At 40.9% G+C, this 19,071-nt stretch overlaps 1 protein-coding gene across 1 annotated transcript; it reads right to left on the bottom strand.

Annotated features, from left to right (window-relative positions):
- Position 1: 1 nt before the first annotated feature.
- wdr44 (WD repeat domain 44) lies at positions 2-18,753 on the bottom strand. The gene is made up of 20 exons (XM_079649854.1): positions 18,224-18,753; positions 17,289-17,322; positions 15,917-16,000; positions 15,113-15,725; positions 13,270-13,409; positions 11,010-11,105; positions 10,771-10,907; positions 10,326-10,409; positions 10,111-10,217; positions 8,486-8,637; positions 5,665-5,803; positions 5,512-5,573; positions 5,012-5,128; positions 2,922-3,044; positions 2,646-2,837; positions 2,439-2,540; positions 2,208-2,323; positions 1,249-1,376; positions 1,013-1,147; positions 2-929 (listed from the first exon to the last, which is right to left on the bottom strand). The coding sequence occupies exons 1-20, from the start codon at positions 18,298-18,300 to the stop codon at positions 841-843; spliced, it is 2,727 nt and encodes a 908-aa protein (XP_079505980.1). The 5' UTR covers positions 18,301-18,753; the 3' UTR covers positions 2-840.
- Between the last annotated feature and the right edge of the window lie 318 nt (positions 18,754-19,071).

Raw genomic sequence — 19,071 nt, 5'->3', positions numbered from 1 at the left:
CTTTACTTTGTGTGGACTTTTATTGAGGAAATGAATAGAGCATTATTTGGTTGTTTACAAAAGCAGCAAGTATGAAATGTTACACACTGAATTTACAGTAACATTAATAATGACATGTGCTTTCATTGAAAAAAAATAATATCAAAACGTCTTAAGAGCCAATATTGTTCTAGACCATTTTTAAAGATACCCAGCCCAAATCAATAATAACCATATACTGATTTCATGTACCGTAGATTTGCTGTCATCTGCTAAAATGTTCGATAAATTACAGAAATAAGATTTTAGAAGTTTAATTTCGAAAAGTGATCTAGATTTAGGCACAAATCATTTCAAACCACCTTGCTTCAGACAAACGGTTACATCTCTTTAAGACACGTAAATGTGTGACTGACATTAGGACTTAGCTTTTCTAAAACGTGGGAGCAAAAGAAATTAGTGAGGTGCCCATACTGTTACAAAATAACCTAATCTTGCCATACTCCATCCGGACCACACAGCTGTAAATGAACACGTATGTTTCTGAACAGACAACACACACGCTTGGCATTTCCGGCTCTTTTTTTCCCTTAGCGCAGAACCGTTCACAGTTGCTTGGTATTCAAGATAAAAAATAGAAACGTGACCGGGATTCACACCTCCTCTGTATTGTACAGTCTATTTCCTCCATCTATTCCCTTCTATTTTAGGGTCCATGTTTTCCCGAAAGAAGGCTACAGACGGCTCTTTGTCACAGAGCGATAGCCGCTAGGTAGTGGGTGACGACAGACTCTCCTTCGTCTTCAGGAGCGATCTCCTGCAGTCTGCCTGAGTGTGAGGAGCTGACAGCCTCTGCAATGCTCAGTACTTTTTTACATTGATGAAAACCTTGATGGCTCCAGTGAAGTCAGCAGAAAGTAGAACCTCTGTGTGATCCGTCTTTAGGGCTCCTACAAAGGACAACACTCAATTTAAAGTACCGAAATGTCTTGATGTTGTGAAATCTGCCCGTAAAGAGTAAAGGGAAACGTACCTGAGGGTATGGTTTCAGAGTCAGTGGAGTCCAGGCTCTTACACTCTGCTTCTGGTTTGTCTGCTCCAGGTTCTGGCGGAACAATAAGGCCTGGGTGGGGTGCAAAAACTGCTGAGGTGACCACTGCATTGTGTGCTGAAAGATAAGTCAAGGTTTATTGTCAGTTCAATCAAGAGGGAACAAAAAGTTAGACAGGTAGTTGCATTAAAATCAAGCTTAACATACAACATAGTTACCTTTAATTCCTTCCCAGAAGTCATTGCGGTCCCGTCGTACAGAAGTGAATTTGCTCAAGTCGTGGTAAGTGCTCCAGATGTACACGTACTTATCCTCTGAACCACTGACTATAAAGGAGTAGTCATGACTGCAGGAAGACAATCCTACAGTTAATTAAGGCACAGCCAAAATGGCCAACAAGACAAAGTGTGCTTCATGGTGGCAGGGCAGATTTTCTTTCCTGTAAAAGGTCAGTGTTCATGTTTAACAGTAAAAAAACATGAAAAGGAGAATTTAGGCAACAAATAGGCAACACCTCTACTTTCAACTGCAACTCTTGCAGCTGCTGATCAGTAATGCTAGTTTAAAAAGGGGCCCTAATATACTTTTGGGGGTTTTCCCTTTGCTGTAGTGTGTTATAAAGGTTTTTGGGTACCACTTTAAAGTAAGACTACCCTTATAAAAGGGTTTACGAATAGTTTGTAATTCATTGATTAATTAGGTTGTGAACACTTTATAAATCATTAATAAGCTTTTATAAGACATGAGATGAACAGGGCGACTGGGACCGGTTGCTTGCCAAATAGTGAGTCCACATGTATCTGTACTGCTAAGCCTTATATTGGCTACCTAGCTTACTTCGTCTTCTTCATCAGCCAGCATCCTTGGTATCCGTTGTTCAGTGAGTTGATTCTCGCTAAGTAGCCAATATAAGGCTTAGTCATCTTGCCAAATAGTGAGCCTGTGTTGATGTATGCAAACTATGTTAGAACTGGTTTATAAATGGTTCTTAATGATTAATAAAGTGTTTACAACCTAATTATAAAACCCTTTATGAATAAGGGTAGTCTTATTGTAAAGTGGTACCGGTTTTTGTGCATGTAAATGTTCTGCAAAGCCTAAAATCCCAAACTCCCTCCAGAAGGAGTTTCTCTCCCACACACCTTTATTAAAAACGAGGAAAGAGAGCCATCCTCACCTGAAGCTGGCCTTGATCTGGCTGCTGCTGTTGACATAACCTTTGTATTTCATGGATAAAGACAAGTCCCTCAGGTCATAAAGGCGGATGCGGGAATCGTTTGAGGTCACCAAAATCTGTCAAAGGGGGGAGGGAAGGTTAGTCATTTCAGAGGTCTGTTTAAAATGCCTAATCATAGGGACATCATGCATATATGTATGAAACATGTATCTGTAGTGCAGATCGTGTTACCTTGTTCTCTCCAGGTAGGGGCTCAATGCCGGTGATTTTGCGTCCTACTTTGTTCCTGCCTCTGGTGGACCTCACATGAATTTGAGTGTGGTATTTCAGACGCTAAGGAAAGGGAAAACAGAAAATGCATTTAACTGGGAATTAATACAAAACGTTTTGATGATATAGCAGTTAGCATTCGCAGGAAAGAGTATTTTGGCTCGGTACCTCCGTGTCATAGAAGATGCACCGGCCATCGTACGTTCCGATGACGGCGTACTTCCCATTTTGGCAGAAGTTAGCTGCCGTGATGAGGCGTGTTGTGCCGTCCACCTCGTTCCACAGCGCCACCTTCTTGTCAGGAATGTTCCAGAGTCGTAGCTTCCCATCCAGAGAGCCACTTAGAAAGTATCTGTCGTCCTGGGAAACAAGAGGAAAGCGTCGTATATAAAATAAATAAAAATACAGATGTGATTTATGATGAGGGAAGGTGACTCGACTTACTCTGGGGTGGAAAGCAATGGCTGTGACGAAATCAATGTGCTGAAAGCAGCAGAGACACTCTCTCCTCGATATGTGCCACAATCGCACCGTTTTATCCATGGAAGAGGAGAGCAGGAAGAAGTTCTAGATTGACACAAAAAAAAATTGTAAGACGAGATAAAACTAGAATTCTTTTAATTAATCGTTTAATTGAAGAGGGACAGTGCACATTGATCAACGTTTAAAACAAATAATGCTTTAAAAACGTAAACATGCCGGATTTTAGCGTTGAGCTAATTTCCATCCGTAGTCCCGTCACAATCACATACAACATTTAAGAACATAACATTTATATACATAGCAAACATAAATACCGTAATTTTCGGACTATAAGGCGCACCTGAATATAAGCCGCAGCAGCTAAATTGAATGATGTGTACATATATAAGCCGCACTGGACTATAAGCCGCAGGTGTTTTAATGTTTAATTACCATAAGGGTTCGTGCACAGAGGGGATTGTCGGGAAAGAGATGGCTGTTTGAGGAAGCTCCCATTTATTAACATTTCAACAAACAAGTTGCATATTTGCATAACGTATTCAAGTGTTACCATTTAGTGCAATAGTAGCTACAGAACATGTGCTGTACTGTGTAAACCTTACTGTATCACATAGCGTTTCAGACACACAAACTTTTCAACTTTCAAACTTAAACGGTGCGCTCCCAGCGCACGTACCGGCAGTGATCTACAGCAGCGGTTTCCAACCAGTGGTACGGGGACAAACTGTCTCGCTCTCGTAATGTCTGTCTGTCTTGCTCTCGTTCTGTCTCTCGTACCACTCTCGGTTCCACTTTTACTTTTGCGCGCTACCTGTCTCACTCTTTTCCGGCCTCCAGCTATTCCTGCTGGAGCCCGCTGCTTAAAGGTGGGGGGCGCGGACCGGCCATAGAGCCCATAGAGTTAAAGGTGGTGGACTGTAACCTGTAAAATCCATAGATTTAGGAGGTCCCCTAGTGGCCGTTAGCTGTAAAAATCCATAGATTAGCCGCACCGTTATATAAGCCGCAGCGTCGAAAAATGGGAAAAAAGGCGCGGCTTATAGTCCGAAAATTACGGTACATGATATGCAGGAAGAGCATGATCAGAATACAAGCATTAACCACATGGCAGTACAATGTAGAAGCTATGGTATGTAAGTGCAAGATAAGATAAAAGTGCTACATAAAGTGCAAGAGGAGATACCCCTGTGTTAAAGTGCATTTAGCGGTGATTGCACATCTGTTTGTTTCTCAACCATTCTTTGAGTTGTCCTTTGAAACTATTGAGTGGGACAATCCCGTATCTCGGTTTAGAGGCTATTCCACAATGAGCTGCCTTTAAAGGAAGACATTTTGTCCAAAAGTGGTCCGTCTACGATGGACTCCTCTGGTTTCTGACCTAGTGCAACGGGGGGGGGGGGGGGGGGGGGGGGGGGAGGGGCAGTCCATGTGAACATTTATAAAAAAAACACATACTTTTAAAATACTTTAAATTGTCAAAACTCAAGAAATTGTGTTTTTCAAGGATGGTACAGTTGTGGTATGAATGTGGCTTTCTGTCAAACACCTGGATAGATCTCTTGAACAGCTGTTCTATGGGTTTCAGGTTCGTGGCACAAGCAAACGACCAGTAGGGATAGAATCAAGCAGTGGAGGTATGACTTTGCAGCACTGAAAGTTTAGAAGGGTCTAATATGTTTAAAATGTTGCAAGTTCAATTTAACGGTATTTGATACTTTCTTGATATGTTTCTTAAAAGTCAAGTTCGAGTCCAGTATGACTCCAAGATAGATAGATAGATAGTTCTATTTCTGCTCCGTTTAAAAACACATTGGATCCTTCGATTTTGACTGGTCGTTTACTGAACATCATTCATACTGGTTTTTTTTGCATTTAACTGTAAGCAAATGTTGTTCAGCCAGTGTAGAACCTTGTCCAGAGCATTTGAGATACAGGATGAGATCATTTCAGTGTTTTCCCCATGTACAAAGATGAAGACGAGGGATGAAAGAAGGATGAAGAGGGCAGTAAGACATCACCTGATATTATCATGTCTTCACTTATTCATTTACCTTTGACCAGGACAAGTCCAAAAGATCCGCCGTGTGACCTTTATACTTGCAGAAGGGAATTTGACGGAAAGGGGCGTTTCTATCTTCTGTGTCTGGGTCCTCTGGAGCACAACTTGCCTAAGACAACAACAAACAACAACAAAACTGTAAAAAAAATACACCTTGCACTATTTCTAAAAAGGGAAAGAATTTCCATTTCTTAAAATAGAACTGCACAGCTTTTTGTAATTTATCATAAACTTATTGTATTTTCTTTTTTGTATTTATACATCTTGTAAAAAAAAGTATAATAGTTGTGACACATTTTTCTTTACTTATTTCATGTTTTTATATTCTTTCATTTATGTTACTGTGTTTATTTATTCATTATTATACACCGAAGAGCCTTGTTTGTGAAACCTATTTGGCAATAAATACAATTCTGAATTTGATCACTGATTTTTATATTTTCTTCTAATACTAAATAACCGTAAGTAAAAGGTATTATTAATTTCACTCACCAGGTGGTCGTCAGATTTAGAGGAGCATAAACTTTCCTGAGAAGGAGACGGTGAAACTCGACCTGCAGGAACCAATCAGAAAGCATCTTACTGCAGCCACAGCTGGCCATCTAAACGTATCAATCATCATACCACAACAAAGAAAAACCTTACCTTCAGTGTTGTACTTCATTCTCATATTATTGAAGTAGTCAAAAGCAGTCTTCAAGACCCAGATGCGAACCACATTGTCCTGGCCGGCTGTGGCCAGCAGCCTCCCGCAGTGAGAGAACTTCATCGTCCACACGGCCCCCTGAGGGGAAGACACAGAGGCTGTAATACTAGCCTGAAAGGTCCCCTATATACTCCTTTTCATCAATATATTATAGGTCTCAGTTGTATACAAATCATGTCTCTGAAGTGTTTGGCTCCAAACACCAAACAGATCATTGCAGCATCCCATAATCCCCTCTGTTTCAGCCCCGTTTCAAAAGTGCTGATTTTCTGTCTGTTACTTTAGATGAAAATAAGGAGCCACTCCCCACGCCCCTCTGAGAGATATGTGGTTAAAAAGAACACAATAACCGCTTTCACACCAAGTACTTTGCCGTACTTAGTGCTGGCACTTAGTGCCCCGGCACTTATTACCCCAGGGCACTAAGTACCAATCGCGTTCACACCGGAGTACTTTTCCCCGAGGGAAGATTACGCAAATGAGCCGCTGACGTCACTTGTTGTTCTTCTTCTGCTTTGGGTTTACTGGCAGGCCGCAAACAACTTCACGGCGTATACTGCCACCCGAAGTCCCCGGCCGGAAGTCCCCGGACAGGGTATATGCAGGAATCCTGAAGTCAAATTTAATACCTTTTAAGACCTTTTTTAAGACCCTTTCCATACATTTTAAGACCTCATCGCAACTTTGAGTTCTAACCGGTTACATTGGCAACACACTTTACCTCACATTGACTATATTGATTGTAAGATAGTAAAACTAAACAGAGTGCAGACAGACTACTGAAGCCTCCTTTCCACATGAACTTCAACCTCTCTGTGAAGGTTTAATGCAGTATGCTGCTTTGTTGCTTCTGTACTCTGTGCTCTTTCATTCCAGTAAAATTCCTCAGAAAACATTAGAAACCAGTATTTGACCAATAAACAAAACAATTGACAAAACTTTGAACTATGAAATATGTTAAACTTTGGTGAGCTTCAGCGGGGTAATGCCATATAGGAGCACCCTCACAAATACCCAGGGGTTAAATTGGGCACACGCTTTCGATTCATTAACGTGTCCGTTCACACTAGAACACTAGACCGCTGGAAATGCTGGAAACGATGTAGTACATATGTCAGGCCTGTAAGTGGCGCTGCTGCCGCTCGAAATACACCAAAAGCAGCGAAGAAGACCCCGGAGCATGGTTGCCATGGTTGCCCTTCTGTTTATTCTCCGCGGTGGACGGCGTGTTCTCCTGCTGTATCTCTCAGGTAGTCCACCAGCAGATGAAAAACACCCACCTCTCCGCCTCTTCCAAGGAACGAGGGGACCGTGCGGCAGAGCTTCCTTAAAAAAAATGTTCCGCCGGTCAACATGTCCTTTAAAGTTTAAATCTTCCGTACAAAATTAGGAAAGTGCCGGTCAGAGGTCTTCTTTGTTATTTATTGAGCTTTAAAACAAATTGATAACGACTCTGTTCTCTGTATAATAATATAAGAATATTTAATAAACGGTGACTGCCTCTCTTTTCCTCCCCCTCTTCTGACAGCCCAGCAGCAGCAGGAGACGTGGGGAGAGGGAGGCGGGCTCTTTCATCTTTATCAGAAAATGATCACATAGGGTTGGTCCCCCCAGAGCGTTGCGTATGCCGGTCTACCCAAAACTGTCTTGTGAGCTCGTGGCAGAACCATGAAACCAAAAAAACAAAAATATACAACGGTCTACCCACCTTGGGACCCGTTACCGTAGTCGTTTATTCCCCCCCCACACACACACAGAGCGGAGCAAGGCAACGAAACTTAAAATAATAAGCAGCATTTTACGGCGCGCTATGCATGGGGCCGCCTTGTGGGGTTTCCCGACATGTCGTTTCAGTAAATTAAAGGGTGTTTCATGTTGTCGTTGCTGTGAACCTTCTTAATACCTTGGAAAATGCCGTTTAATACTTTTTAATAGCCTTAATTTTCGCTAAATTGATTGATCAACTTTTAATACTTTTTAAGACCCCGCGGACACCCTGCCGGAGTTGGGGACTGGCTTCAGTAGAAGCTGCTGTGACTCCCAGCAGCTTCCACTGAAGCCTTCCGAGTAAATCACCAGAACGCCGACACCTCCTCATCGCCACCGCTCCCATGCTTTCTTTTGTGTTGCCATAAGTTATTCTCTCTCTGTTGGTGAGCTGGGCTAATGCTAATAATGCTAATGCCACAAATAAAATGGCAGCTTCACAAAACTTTTCAGAGTTTTACGGGGCGTGGTTTGCAATTCGCACAGCCAATAGAAATTGGTACTTTTTGGGTACCAGGATAGTACCACCTCTCTAGCAGGCACTAAAAATGGGGGTAAAAGTTCTCGGCACTAAGTAATCTTTTTGGTGTGAAAGTGACAATAGGGGTACTAACGGAACTAAACAGGAAAAGTACGGGGTAAAAGTACTCCGGTGTGAACGCACCTATTGGTGCTCTAGGAGGAGATTCAGATGATAAGGTGAGGGGGGGGGGTTTACCTTGGTTGGTGATTGGCTAATGGTTACACAAGCCAAAAAATCGTTATGACATCATAAAGGGGCTAAAAATCTGATCAGCTCATTTTCCGACAGGTTTTTATATAAATGGATCAGGACAAAAAGAGAGAGAATCTTTGTTCCTGAAACTTTCAGAGTCTCTTTAAACAGAGGGGACACATGTTGATGAATAAAAGACAAGAAAGAGTGGATTTTGCATAATAGGTGACCTTTAACTGGCAAACTTCTTTAAGCATTGTAAATGAAGATGGTCTTACCGTGTGCTCTCCACTGAGGTCCTGCACAACCTTAATCTGATCAAAGTCAAAGGGGCCCTTGAAGCTGTGTGCTGCCTTGAACTTGGCGGGCCGGGTGTAAGGCATGCCCTCATCGTCACTCGATGACGGATCGTCCTGGTCTGTGTGGAACACTGAGCCGAAACAAAAAACATAACTCAGCTTATCAAACCCTTCACAGCAGCAGGAGCGCTAATATCTCATACACATGTGCAGACATTGGAAAATCCTTTCAAATGGATGTTCTCTTTAGAAGCAACATTTATCCTCAGATGTTTAACAAATGTTCGGTGTTAACTGTTTCCATTTTCATGATTAAGTAGAGCTTGTTCCAGATTTAATAGCCTCACACTCAACAGTGAAACATTTCTCAGGGATGCATGTCAAATCGTGCTAACGTATTGGAAAATGTTCTGATAAATACCCTCACAGGGAAGACATGTAGATACGCAAGATCACTAAGCAAAGGGAAATAAATGCCCTGCTCAATCTGCTTGGTGAAGCAAGGTTGGTTGAGTTATTTATATGTGGTTTTTGATGATTCAGTAGTGCACATATTTTAATGTTGCCATTAATGTTAATGACAGCGGCAAAGTGAATTATTTGTCCTTCAATATTCTCAAAGCCCACATCCGTTTATAAATGGCCTTCTCAACAAAGTCTCTTCCCCTGCCTGCACTTATCTTTACCCTGAATTCTGTTCTCCTTCCACTTGTAATTTAACACAAAAAAAAGAACCACTATTATAAAAAATGCACATAGAGTTTAAAATCACTATATACTTTAACCAGGGTTTCCACTAGGATTTTACCTCGCCGGTCAAATGTCCGAACAGAATTTATTTTACTGGACAAATTTGAAACTTACCGGTCATGTTTCAATAATACTAACGAGAATTGTGTAGCAGAGTTTCCGTTAGCAGATAATTACCGGACTAGGACCGGATATGCTGATGTTTAAAACTCAGTTAATGGGAGTCATTTTTATATTGCTTCAGTTTATAATCGTAACAGATCGAAAAGTTCAGATTCATTTTTCAATAAATGATTCCACAAAAAAAACAAAAACATAATTATTACATTCAAATAAACTACTTGTTGTAGATGAAGTACATTATTCAAAAGTTTACATTAACTTTGAATAATAACAGGGGAGAAACGGATCCTCTCTTTTCCTCTCTCCCTCTCTCTCCTGACAGCCCGTTAGTTTCTCATGCAGCGCGCTAAACAGTGGGCGGAGCTTCAGGTGATCATGCAGCAGCTGATCAGATCCCTCTCTCGCCTCCGGTTATACTTCACTCGCATTTATGTCCATATCGATCAGATCCAGCTCTTCTGATCGGCCTTTATAGAGAGCACAGATCAAACTATTAAGAGTGAATATCGGCCGATAATGACCGGCGGCCAATCGATCGGAGCATCGGACATTTTGAACGCCAGGTTTTGAATTTACCGGTTTTTATTCAATTTTACCAGCGGAAACCCTAACTTTAACATGTAGCTTGGAGCAGTAAGAATATAGGTACTTTTCCACAAAAAAACAACAATAAGTGTTTTCCTGAAATCTAACTATAAGCACAATTACTTCTGATAGTTGTGTTCTTTTACCTTCATCTCGCACACTTTTCACTTTGTTGACTGCCTTCTCTCCGTATTCCTCAGCCAGATGCTTGGCCTTCTTCACAGACTTGCCCAGGAACTTTTTAAACTGGGTCCTGGTTATAAATAAAAAAGGGACATAAAAAAATGACAATCTATATTTGATCACGTGGCGAGAAGGGGAAGAACATCAATTCAAGGAACAGGCTACGATAAGTCCTTACGTTTTCTGTTTGAGTTTTCCTCCATCTGTGTCCACCAGAGGAGCCTGAGCCTTGTCATCGTCATCCGACTGCGCTGCATCATTCCTGAGAGGAACATTTAAAAAAGAAATTAGCTTAAAAAAGGCTGAGTGGCGGCAAATTGCTACAAGAAAAAGGCAGTGCTATGATAAGGATGTGTCTTATATCAAAAAGCCTTTTCCCTTTTTTAGGAAAAACTCTTATTATTAATAGGAAATCATTTCTATTGCATAATCTTTCCGGTTTTTGAATACACATGTTTTTATACTTGATAAAGCACTGTTTATTCTTTAAAATGCATTATTTTCCTCACAAAATAACTACTCATTACATGGAACAGTGCTGAGAAAGATACAGATATGACTCTGGCGTCTCTTGCCAATACAAATATGACATTACTGCAACTGAAATATTATTATCTGCTTACGAAATGTACTCCTTGGTCCTCCTCATGATGTGCAGAGTGAGGGGGTTTATCGCTGCAGGAAGTTTCTCCTCTGCCAGGATTAAAGGGATCTCTTCTCCAGTGTCCAAATTCTTGATCATCACGCTGGCAAGGATTTCCTGTTTGAAGATAACGTATAAGGAATGTGCCAGAGGTTGAGTTATGGCTCGTATTCAAGTTGAAAAATGTGGCAGTAACAACAAACAGAGAGGGAGTCTTACTTCATCTGTCAGTTCTCTACCAGAGTTGGAACGTGGCCGCTGGGAGCCTGGAGTTTCTCCTCCGTCGTCAGACGAGGCTCGGCCATCCTCATTTTCCTGACAAAACAAAGCAATGGTGAAATTGTGTTTCATTTCGAGGATGGAGCAAATTCACTTCAACAGACTGAATTCACAGGGTTGCTTCATTAAGGTGCGGAAGCCGTTTTTGACATTGCTGGAGGATAATTCACAATTTAATTAAAGAGCTCTGCTGCTGCTTGTATTTGACTTACTCTTTAAAGACTGCGTAATTCTTAATTGTGTCTGATGTTTGGCAATCCATCCCCAGGTTCTTTGTTCTTTTTTCTTTCTCTTTGCCTCCTTTCGGTATTTTGTTTTGTTTTGTTGCTAGTGAGTTACCCTTGGCCTTTTTGTTTATGTCTACGATGCTCTCGACTGGCAGCTTTAGACTATTCTCAGGAATTTTCAATGTAATACCCAGCTTTTTTTTCTTTTCTTGTACACCATGTAAAGCAGGGCTATTCAATTGGCGGCCCGCGGACCAAATCTGGCCCCGGGGTGATATTTACTGGCCCTTTGAGTAAAATGTAATAATATATGTAATGTGTGTGTGTGTGTGTGTGTGTGTGTGTGTGTGTGTGTGTTTATGTGTATGTATGTGTATGTGTGTCATGATAATGTACCGTAATTTTCGGACTATAAGCCGCGCCTTTTTTCCCATTTTTCGACGCTGCGGCTTATATAATGGTGCGGCTAATCTATGGATTTTTACAGCTAACGGCCACCACCTTTAACTCTATGGGCTCTATGGCCGGTCCGCGGACCCCCACCTTTAAGCGGCGGGCTCCAGCAGGAATAGCTGGAGGCCGGAAAAGAGTGAGACAGGTAGCGCGCAAAAGTAAAAGTGGAACCGAGAGTGGTACGAGAGACAGAACGAGAGCAAGACAGACAGACATTACGAGAGCGAGACAGTTTGTCCCCGTACCACTGGTTGAAAACCACTGCTGTAGATCACTGCCGGTACGTGCGCTGGGAGCGCACCGTTTAAGTTTGAAAGTTGAAAAGTTTGTGTGTCTGAAACGCTATGTGATACAGTACAGTTTACACAGCACACAGTACATGTGCTGTAGCTACTATTGCACTAAATGGTAACACTTGAATACGTTATGCAAATATGCAACTTGTTTGTTGAAATGTTAATAAATGGGAGATTCCTCAAACAGCCATCTCTCTCCCAACAATCCCCTCTGTGCACGAACCCTTATGGTAATTAAACATTAAAACACCTGCGGCTTATAGTCCAGTGCGGCTTATATATGTACACATCATTCAATTTAGCTGCTGCGGCTTATATTCAGGTGAGCCTTATAGTCCGGAAATTACGGTATATGTAATAATAGGTATATATGCTGACAGTTATTTTACTCTTATTTTTATTCATCTCCTATTTTCATTTTCATAGTCTTTTATTATTATTATCATTATTATTTTGTCCTTGATTTTATTTTATTTATTTTAGATGTTATTGATCTGTGTGAATCTTTGCTGTACTGTTTTTTTTAAGCTTACCCTGTTGCTGCTTTTACAACTGAATTTCCCCTCGGGGATTAATAAAGGTTCATCTTATCTTATGTTAAAAAGTAATCTACTTTTTATTTTTATGATTTTTTTTTTTTTTAAATAATTGTTTTTGGGCCAGAATGCCTTTATTCCAGAGAGGGTGTTAAATTGAGAGATAGAGGGGAAGACATTGCCTAAAAACTTTGGCGGGCTCGGGTTTCGAACCCACCAGCTAGCTACTGTAGTGACAACTCCTCTCATTTATTGCATCTCTGCGTGAATGATTAGATCATTTCACCTAAATGAAATGAAATGATGTTGATGGTTAAATGAGCTTCACATGTAGGCCTACTGAGTTCTGAACTTGCCATTTAGAGGCCTTGGGGTTATGTTGTTTGATTGAATTAAACACAATATATGCACTCCACTATGCTGTTGTAGTATTTACGGCATCTGAAGCTCTTAATATGATTGGCTCATATTCCAAGCCATCTTTTTCCCGGCCCCTTTGCTTTGGATCATTTTCATCAACCGGCCCCCATTCCAAACTAATTGAATAGCCCTGATGTAAAGGTTCGGGCACCTACTTACTGTATACTGTGTATGTCTTTGCTTTATTGTAACTGAAAGAGACATTTAAAATAATAATAAAAAAAGTTTTTCTGGAGGAATATTCGCTCAGTTTTGCGGCCTCACTGACCTGCGCTGTGACCACTTTTTCTCCACTGATGGCGCTGGCCAGATCCAAGGAATGCTGCAGCTCTTTGGTGAGGCTCCTCACCGTGCTGCTGGGAGACACCAGGCCGGACGGCTCCAGGACCTCACAGCCGCCTGCAAACACTGGACAACAGAATAACACAACACTTGACAACCTGTCTGCTTTGTGTTTATGAAAGCAGCGGTATGACTTGGTAGTGGATTAAACAGTAAAATAATCAGAGAAATCAATTTGCCGGGATGCTTGTACTCGAACATAGAGGAGAGGACTCTATGAGCTGTTCTTTCATTATCTCAAACACATAGCTGGAAAAACTCATGTGTAGCAGTGAGCAAATGTTCCCCTTTTGTCAAGTAAAAGGTTTCTAAATATAGTATTGCATGGTTAGAACAGCTATAAATTAAAGTGTTTCCGGTGATGATGGCTGCCGTGTCTTTGGCTCCTCTCCAACTCTGTTTTATTGTGCTGCACTGTTGAAGGAGCATGTGACCTAAGCTTTTCATTGACATATCTACACTGCAGCTATGCACACATGACAATACATGCCTTGAATCATGAATGGGTTGTGAGACAATAGCATAACCCTAAAAACATTTGACTTTTAAGTAAAAGATCATAGTTGTTTTTCAACGTTTCCAAACCTCCCATTGCTCTAAAGCAGTGCTTCTCAAAGTGTGGTCCGTGGACCACTGGTGGTCTGTGAGCGCCCCCTAGTGGTCCGTGATTTCATTGGTAAAATGTCACGTTTGAAATAAATAAATACATTTAAGTTTTCCGCACTCTCGCGGGAATATCTCCGCAATGGAGCGAGCTTAAGTTTAATTTTCGATTGCATGATATAGCCCAGCGCAACACCTTCATCATACATGTTGCCACTTGTTTGTAACATTTTCAGGCGATTTGTAATCTGTTTTAGAAAAACGATGCAATTTTGGATATTTGTTGAGTTAGGTGGTCCGTGAGTGTTTTTTTATTGGTTAAGTGTAGAGATGTCCCGATCCGATCACGTGATCGGGGATCGGAGCCGATCACTTTATTTTCAAAAGATCGGAATCGGGAGAAAAAAATCGGGGATCGGGATTTTTTTTTAATTTATTTTATTTAATGTTACAAAACAAAAATGACCATGTTCACGTCTTAAATTCATCCTGAGGCCTTAGTTTTGGTTTCAAATTACACAACATCATGTATGTGTTGCTTCTTTTGGGCTTGTTTTCATAGACCTGGTTGCTTATTTCTCTCAAATCTGGCAACAGAGTGGGCAGTGTCTAATAATAGCAGTAAGCTAACGAGAGGCTACGTTCAGCTGGTGACTCGGGAATCGGGACAGAGAAACGGTCAGGAGTTTGGAAGTATTATAACATTGAAAGTGAAGGCAGTGTAACAGCCAGATGCAATGTTTGCAAGGCAGACACTTTTAAAAGGAAAGAGAAACTGCCCCAGAACAGTGAAAAGGCCAAAAAAAGAACAGCCAAGATAGCTGAATTCATCGCGTTGGATGACCAGCCGTTATCTGTTACCTTTTTTTTCTCTTAATGCATTGCATAAAGATCGGATCGGGAAAAATCGGTATCGGCAGATTGTCAAAATCAAATGATCGGAATCGGATGGGGAGCAAAAAAAGGTGATCGGGACATCCCTAGTTAAGTGGTCCTTGGTATGAAAAAGTTTGAGAAACACTGCTCTAAAGTGTTTTCTTTAACAGAAACAGCAAACTCTTAATTTAAAAAAAAACGAATAAAGTGATGCCTCAGTGTTAAATTCAACGTTTACATAATATTTTCGGTCAATGGTATCTACTTGAACTGTGAAGTGTTCTCTGTACCTTCCAGTCCACTTGGTCTGAGACACTCCTGAGACTTCCTGGAAGGTAGAGTCTGCCAAGCTGGGGGGGGCGGCCTGGGTGGAGGTCCTCCGCTGGGAGGGGGGGGGCGAGAGGGAGGAGGCTTCTTGGTGCTTGCTACAATGTCTGGTTCCGCTGTGAATTGCCGCGGGGGTTTCAGAGGACCAGAGGAGTCCGAGTCAGCCGACCCATCTGCGAATGGGACCTGGTCTAAGATATCTGCAGGTCTGTGCCCCCACTCCCCCTCACCATCCACCCCAGCCCCCCCAGGGTGACTCAGTCTGACGGTGCTGGTGATGTCTGGGGGCTGAACGCTTTCTTGAGAGCCGACTGATGGCCCTGGGAAGTCTGCGGGTTCAGGTATGGAGCATGCTCCGTTTGTTGCAGCACTTTCCTGTTGACCCTCTGGCCTCTCCACAGGTTGAGGTTGGACAGCCGGCGCTGCTAGCCCCGCAGGAACTTCCTGAGCATTATCCTCTTCCTCCGCCTCCGGTTCTGCTCTCACATCAACATGAAGCTGATCCAACAGCTCAGCCACCTCGGCCACTTCACCAGCACTTCCCTTTTGACTCTCCTCAATGATGCTATCAATGATCTTTGAGGAAGAGAAAATAAAAACAGATACTATGATGCAGGTTCCCACTACAACAGAAATATGTCAAAGATCATATGTATATATGAAATCCACACTGCCATACACTATATTCCAAAAGTAACAAAATATGATGAAATCTCCATGTTATCATAGATCACACAGAAATAGGGCCATTCAATTAAAAACCATACCAGTAGGGGATCATCTTGCTGATTCTCGGATGCGGCCACTCCGCAACTCACATCTTGTGCAGCGTTTACTGGTCTCTGTGAAAGCTGTTCAGAAAACTATTTTAAGACACTACAATGCATACAAGAAAGGAAATAACACATCTCACATGCTAGCTTTGAATAACATCAAGGCGCAGCCACAAAAACCGACTTGCTATCTCACAAAGCAATATTCTTCTTTAAACTTTCCAACAGTTCTAGTTTTTCACTTTCATTATTTCATTTGATGCAGACATTGAGTGACTGATTGTGATCAACTTCCCGGCTCTTCATGCTAGTTTTAACTATGCATGAAACACTTTCTTTTTATACAATTTCCCTTTCCTGCAAACTCAATGTTTTCAGTTCTCTTAAACACAGGGCTAATGCTGGTCCGTGAGCAGTTTCACTCCTGGTTCCATTCTGATATCACTTCAGTATTGTGTTGCAGATAAAGCAGTACATCTACGCTATATCTCGTAAGGGACAAAGCGTAATTTGAATGTCAGTTGTAACTGGCTGTGTGGGAACAACGTGCAGAGCAACAAGGCCGGATTATATATTTACATAATAACTGTCAGTAAGAAGCTGATATGTTGCCAATGGATGAGTATTCACAGTTAATGACTCATTAATAAAACAAGGCTGTTTCTCACACAGGGTATCAATAGTTTAACATGAATTCACTTAAGGTGGGCGCAGCATTAACGAAAGCTACAAACACTGCATTCACCTCTATATAATTATCCACTGTAGGGTTCAGTTCCAACAGTCCTACTAGGGCTGCTCAATTAATCGTATTTTAAATCGCAATTACGATTTTGGCTTGCAACGATTATGAAAACAACATAATTGAAATAAAACGATTTTTCTTTTTTTTAATTATTGGTTTTTCAGTTGAATTATACTTAAAGTTCAGGGTAATCAACTGTTAAAAACATACTGTTCAACATTTTTTTTTCGATAAATGGGTGTTTTCAAAGGAAATGGATATTAGTTTTTAATAATCGTGATATCAATTATTGACCCAAATAATCGAGATTATGATTTTTGCCATAATCGAGCGTCCTACCTACCTCCAAAACTAACAATCATATGATATATATCTGGCAAAAAATAACTAGTTTCAATCTACCTCAATACTCAACAAAGGATTTGAAAAGAATATGATCTAAATTGTTTTACTTTAAATTAATCTAATTTAAATGAATGTATTAGCATGTATTAACATTTTCCACATCATTTCCAAGCCTTGGTAACACTGAAAATACTGAAAAAGTTAGAATAATCAGTCCAATAGCAACTCTGCAAACAGTGCCTTGTTTCAACAGTGACTGGGCTTAGATAAACATACCTTGGGAGAAGGAATGAAAAACTTTGCAGGTGACCTAGAAAAACACAAGGGTAGAGTGAAAAAAAAGAAGTAATCCTTATTATGTAATTATTCTGGAAATTCTGAAAGCAATTCACAGACAAGAATGGTATTCACTTCACTGGTGTTAGGGAGGTTATTTAGTAAGCAAATGCATTCAGATGCTGCTAAAAGGTCAATAAATAGTTTTTGTTCTGAACTTGATAATAATTAATAAGTACTAGTAAAAAAAGAGCAGCTAGATTTACCAAAATGATTCATGTCATGCATGTGTTATCAACTGACCATTCATTGCATGGTAGCCTTTACAATGTACAATTACTCTGAAAAAGCAAATGACAGAAAGTCCAGGGGACAGCTTCACAGTTTCACCTTGTTGTAATACAAGATAAATGCTAATAACTGATTTAATGGGTCATCATAAATAAGTAGGACTCCTATCATTATTTGGAAAACAGCCAATGTTTCCTGGTTTATTTTGACTTCAGTCGATACAACCACCAGCCAGCCAAAACACCGAGCTAACACAATGACACGAATAAAAATATAGTTGGTGTTACAATAAGCAATGTTTTTAAAATTAAATTCACAATCTAATCTCTGGAATAACATCATGTGACTTGTTAAGGTTGACTCTCTCTGCACTTACATTAAACTGCAAGTGAACTTAGGTATCCAACACATTTTATGGGTTTATATACAGGACTTACAGGACAGTATTTAGCAGCGACTAGAGGCTCTGATGCAGTTCAGTATATAACATTATCATTTAGCAAAGTTATCTTTAGCTTTCATTACTAACGGTTGCTTGTAAGTTGTTTGATTCTTATAACCTAGCATGACACATTAAGCAGACAAGCGTATGCATTGGACACTTTTATGTGAAGTCAAGTTATGAAAATGTAAAGTTTCCTTACACTTTTGGAGATGGAGTAAAGTGAACGTCCTCAGGAGCATCATAGAATTCCTCGGTGTCACTTGTATCTGACGCCATGCTAACATGAATTTAGCTTACGAGCTACTCAAATATAGTCGCCAGGCAGCTGTTTAAAAGCCTAACCTGCGAATCAAAGAGCCACACACATGCACTTGTCCTCTCGGTGTGTGTATTATAATTTAAAATACTTTCCCCCGGGGTCGTCAACCACTTTTTCTGTCCAACGTCACGGCATAACGTTACAGTATGCTAGTCAAAATGCTAGGCTACCAAATGTAATCTACTCGCACGGCGGACCAACGCCTACTGCTGCTAGCTTTCTACCCTCTTATAAATCTGTCTCCTTCACAGCACAGTATTCTCTATGAAAGCACCAATAAAGCGCGTTTTTACAACAGCATAATACTTGGTCAGCTGTCAAGCTAACGGAGACAGTGACCCGCGTCATAAACAAACCAGAAACACAAAAAAAAACATCTGAGCGAGGGTGAATCAAAGGGCGGGGCTGGGGGGCTCTCTTCTTCTCCCTCACTGATATTACATGGTTTGTATGATTCTGTAATATCACTGCCCACTACTGGATTCTTTGAGGAAAAGCAAGCAGGAAAATCGGGGAAAAAAACAGGGATGGGCTGTTATCATGTGACATGGGATGCTGGGTATGAAGAAAGGAGATTTTTATTATAAGATTGCACACAAAACACGAGCCTATTGGCAAATAAGCCAATCACTATATTTGAAAAATTAAAAAAAACAAAAAAATCGATCTATCTATCTCTAATCTATCTATTTGTCTATCTATCTATCTATCTATCTTTCTATGTATCT

Source organism: Notothenia rossii, assembly GCF_949606895.1.
Source record: "Notothenia rossii genome assembly, chromosome: 9".
Lineage (NCBI taxonomy): Eukaryota > Metazoa > Chordata > Actinopteri > Perciformes > Nototheniidae > Notothenia > Notothenia rossii.
This window is presented reverse-complemented; position numbering and strand designations above follow the sequence as displayed.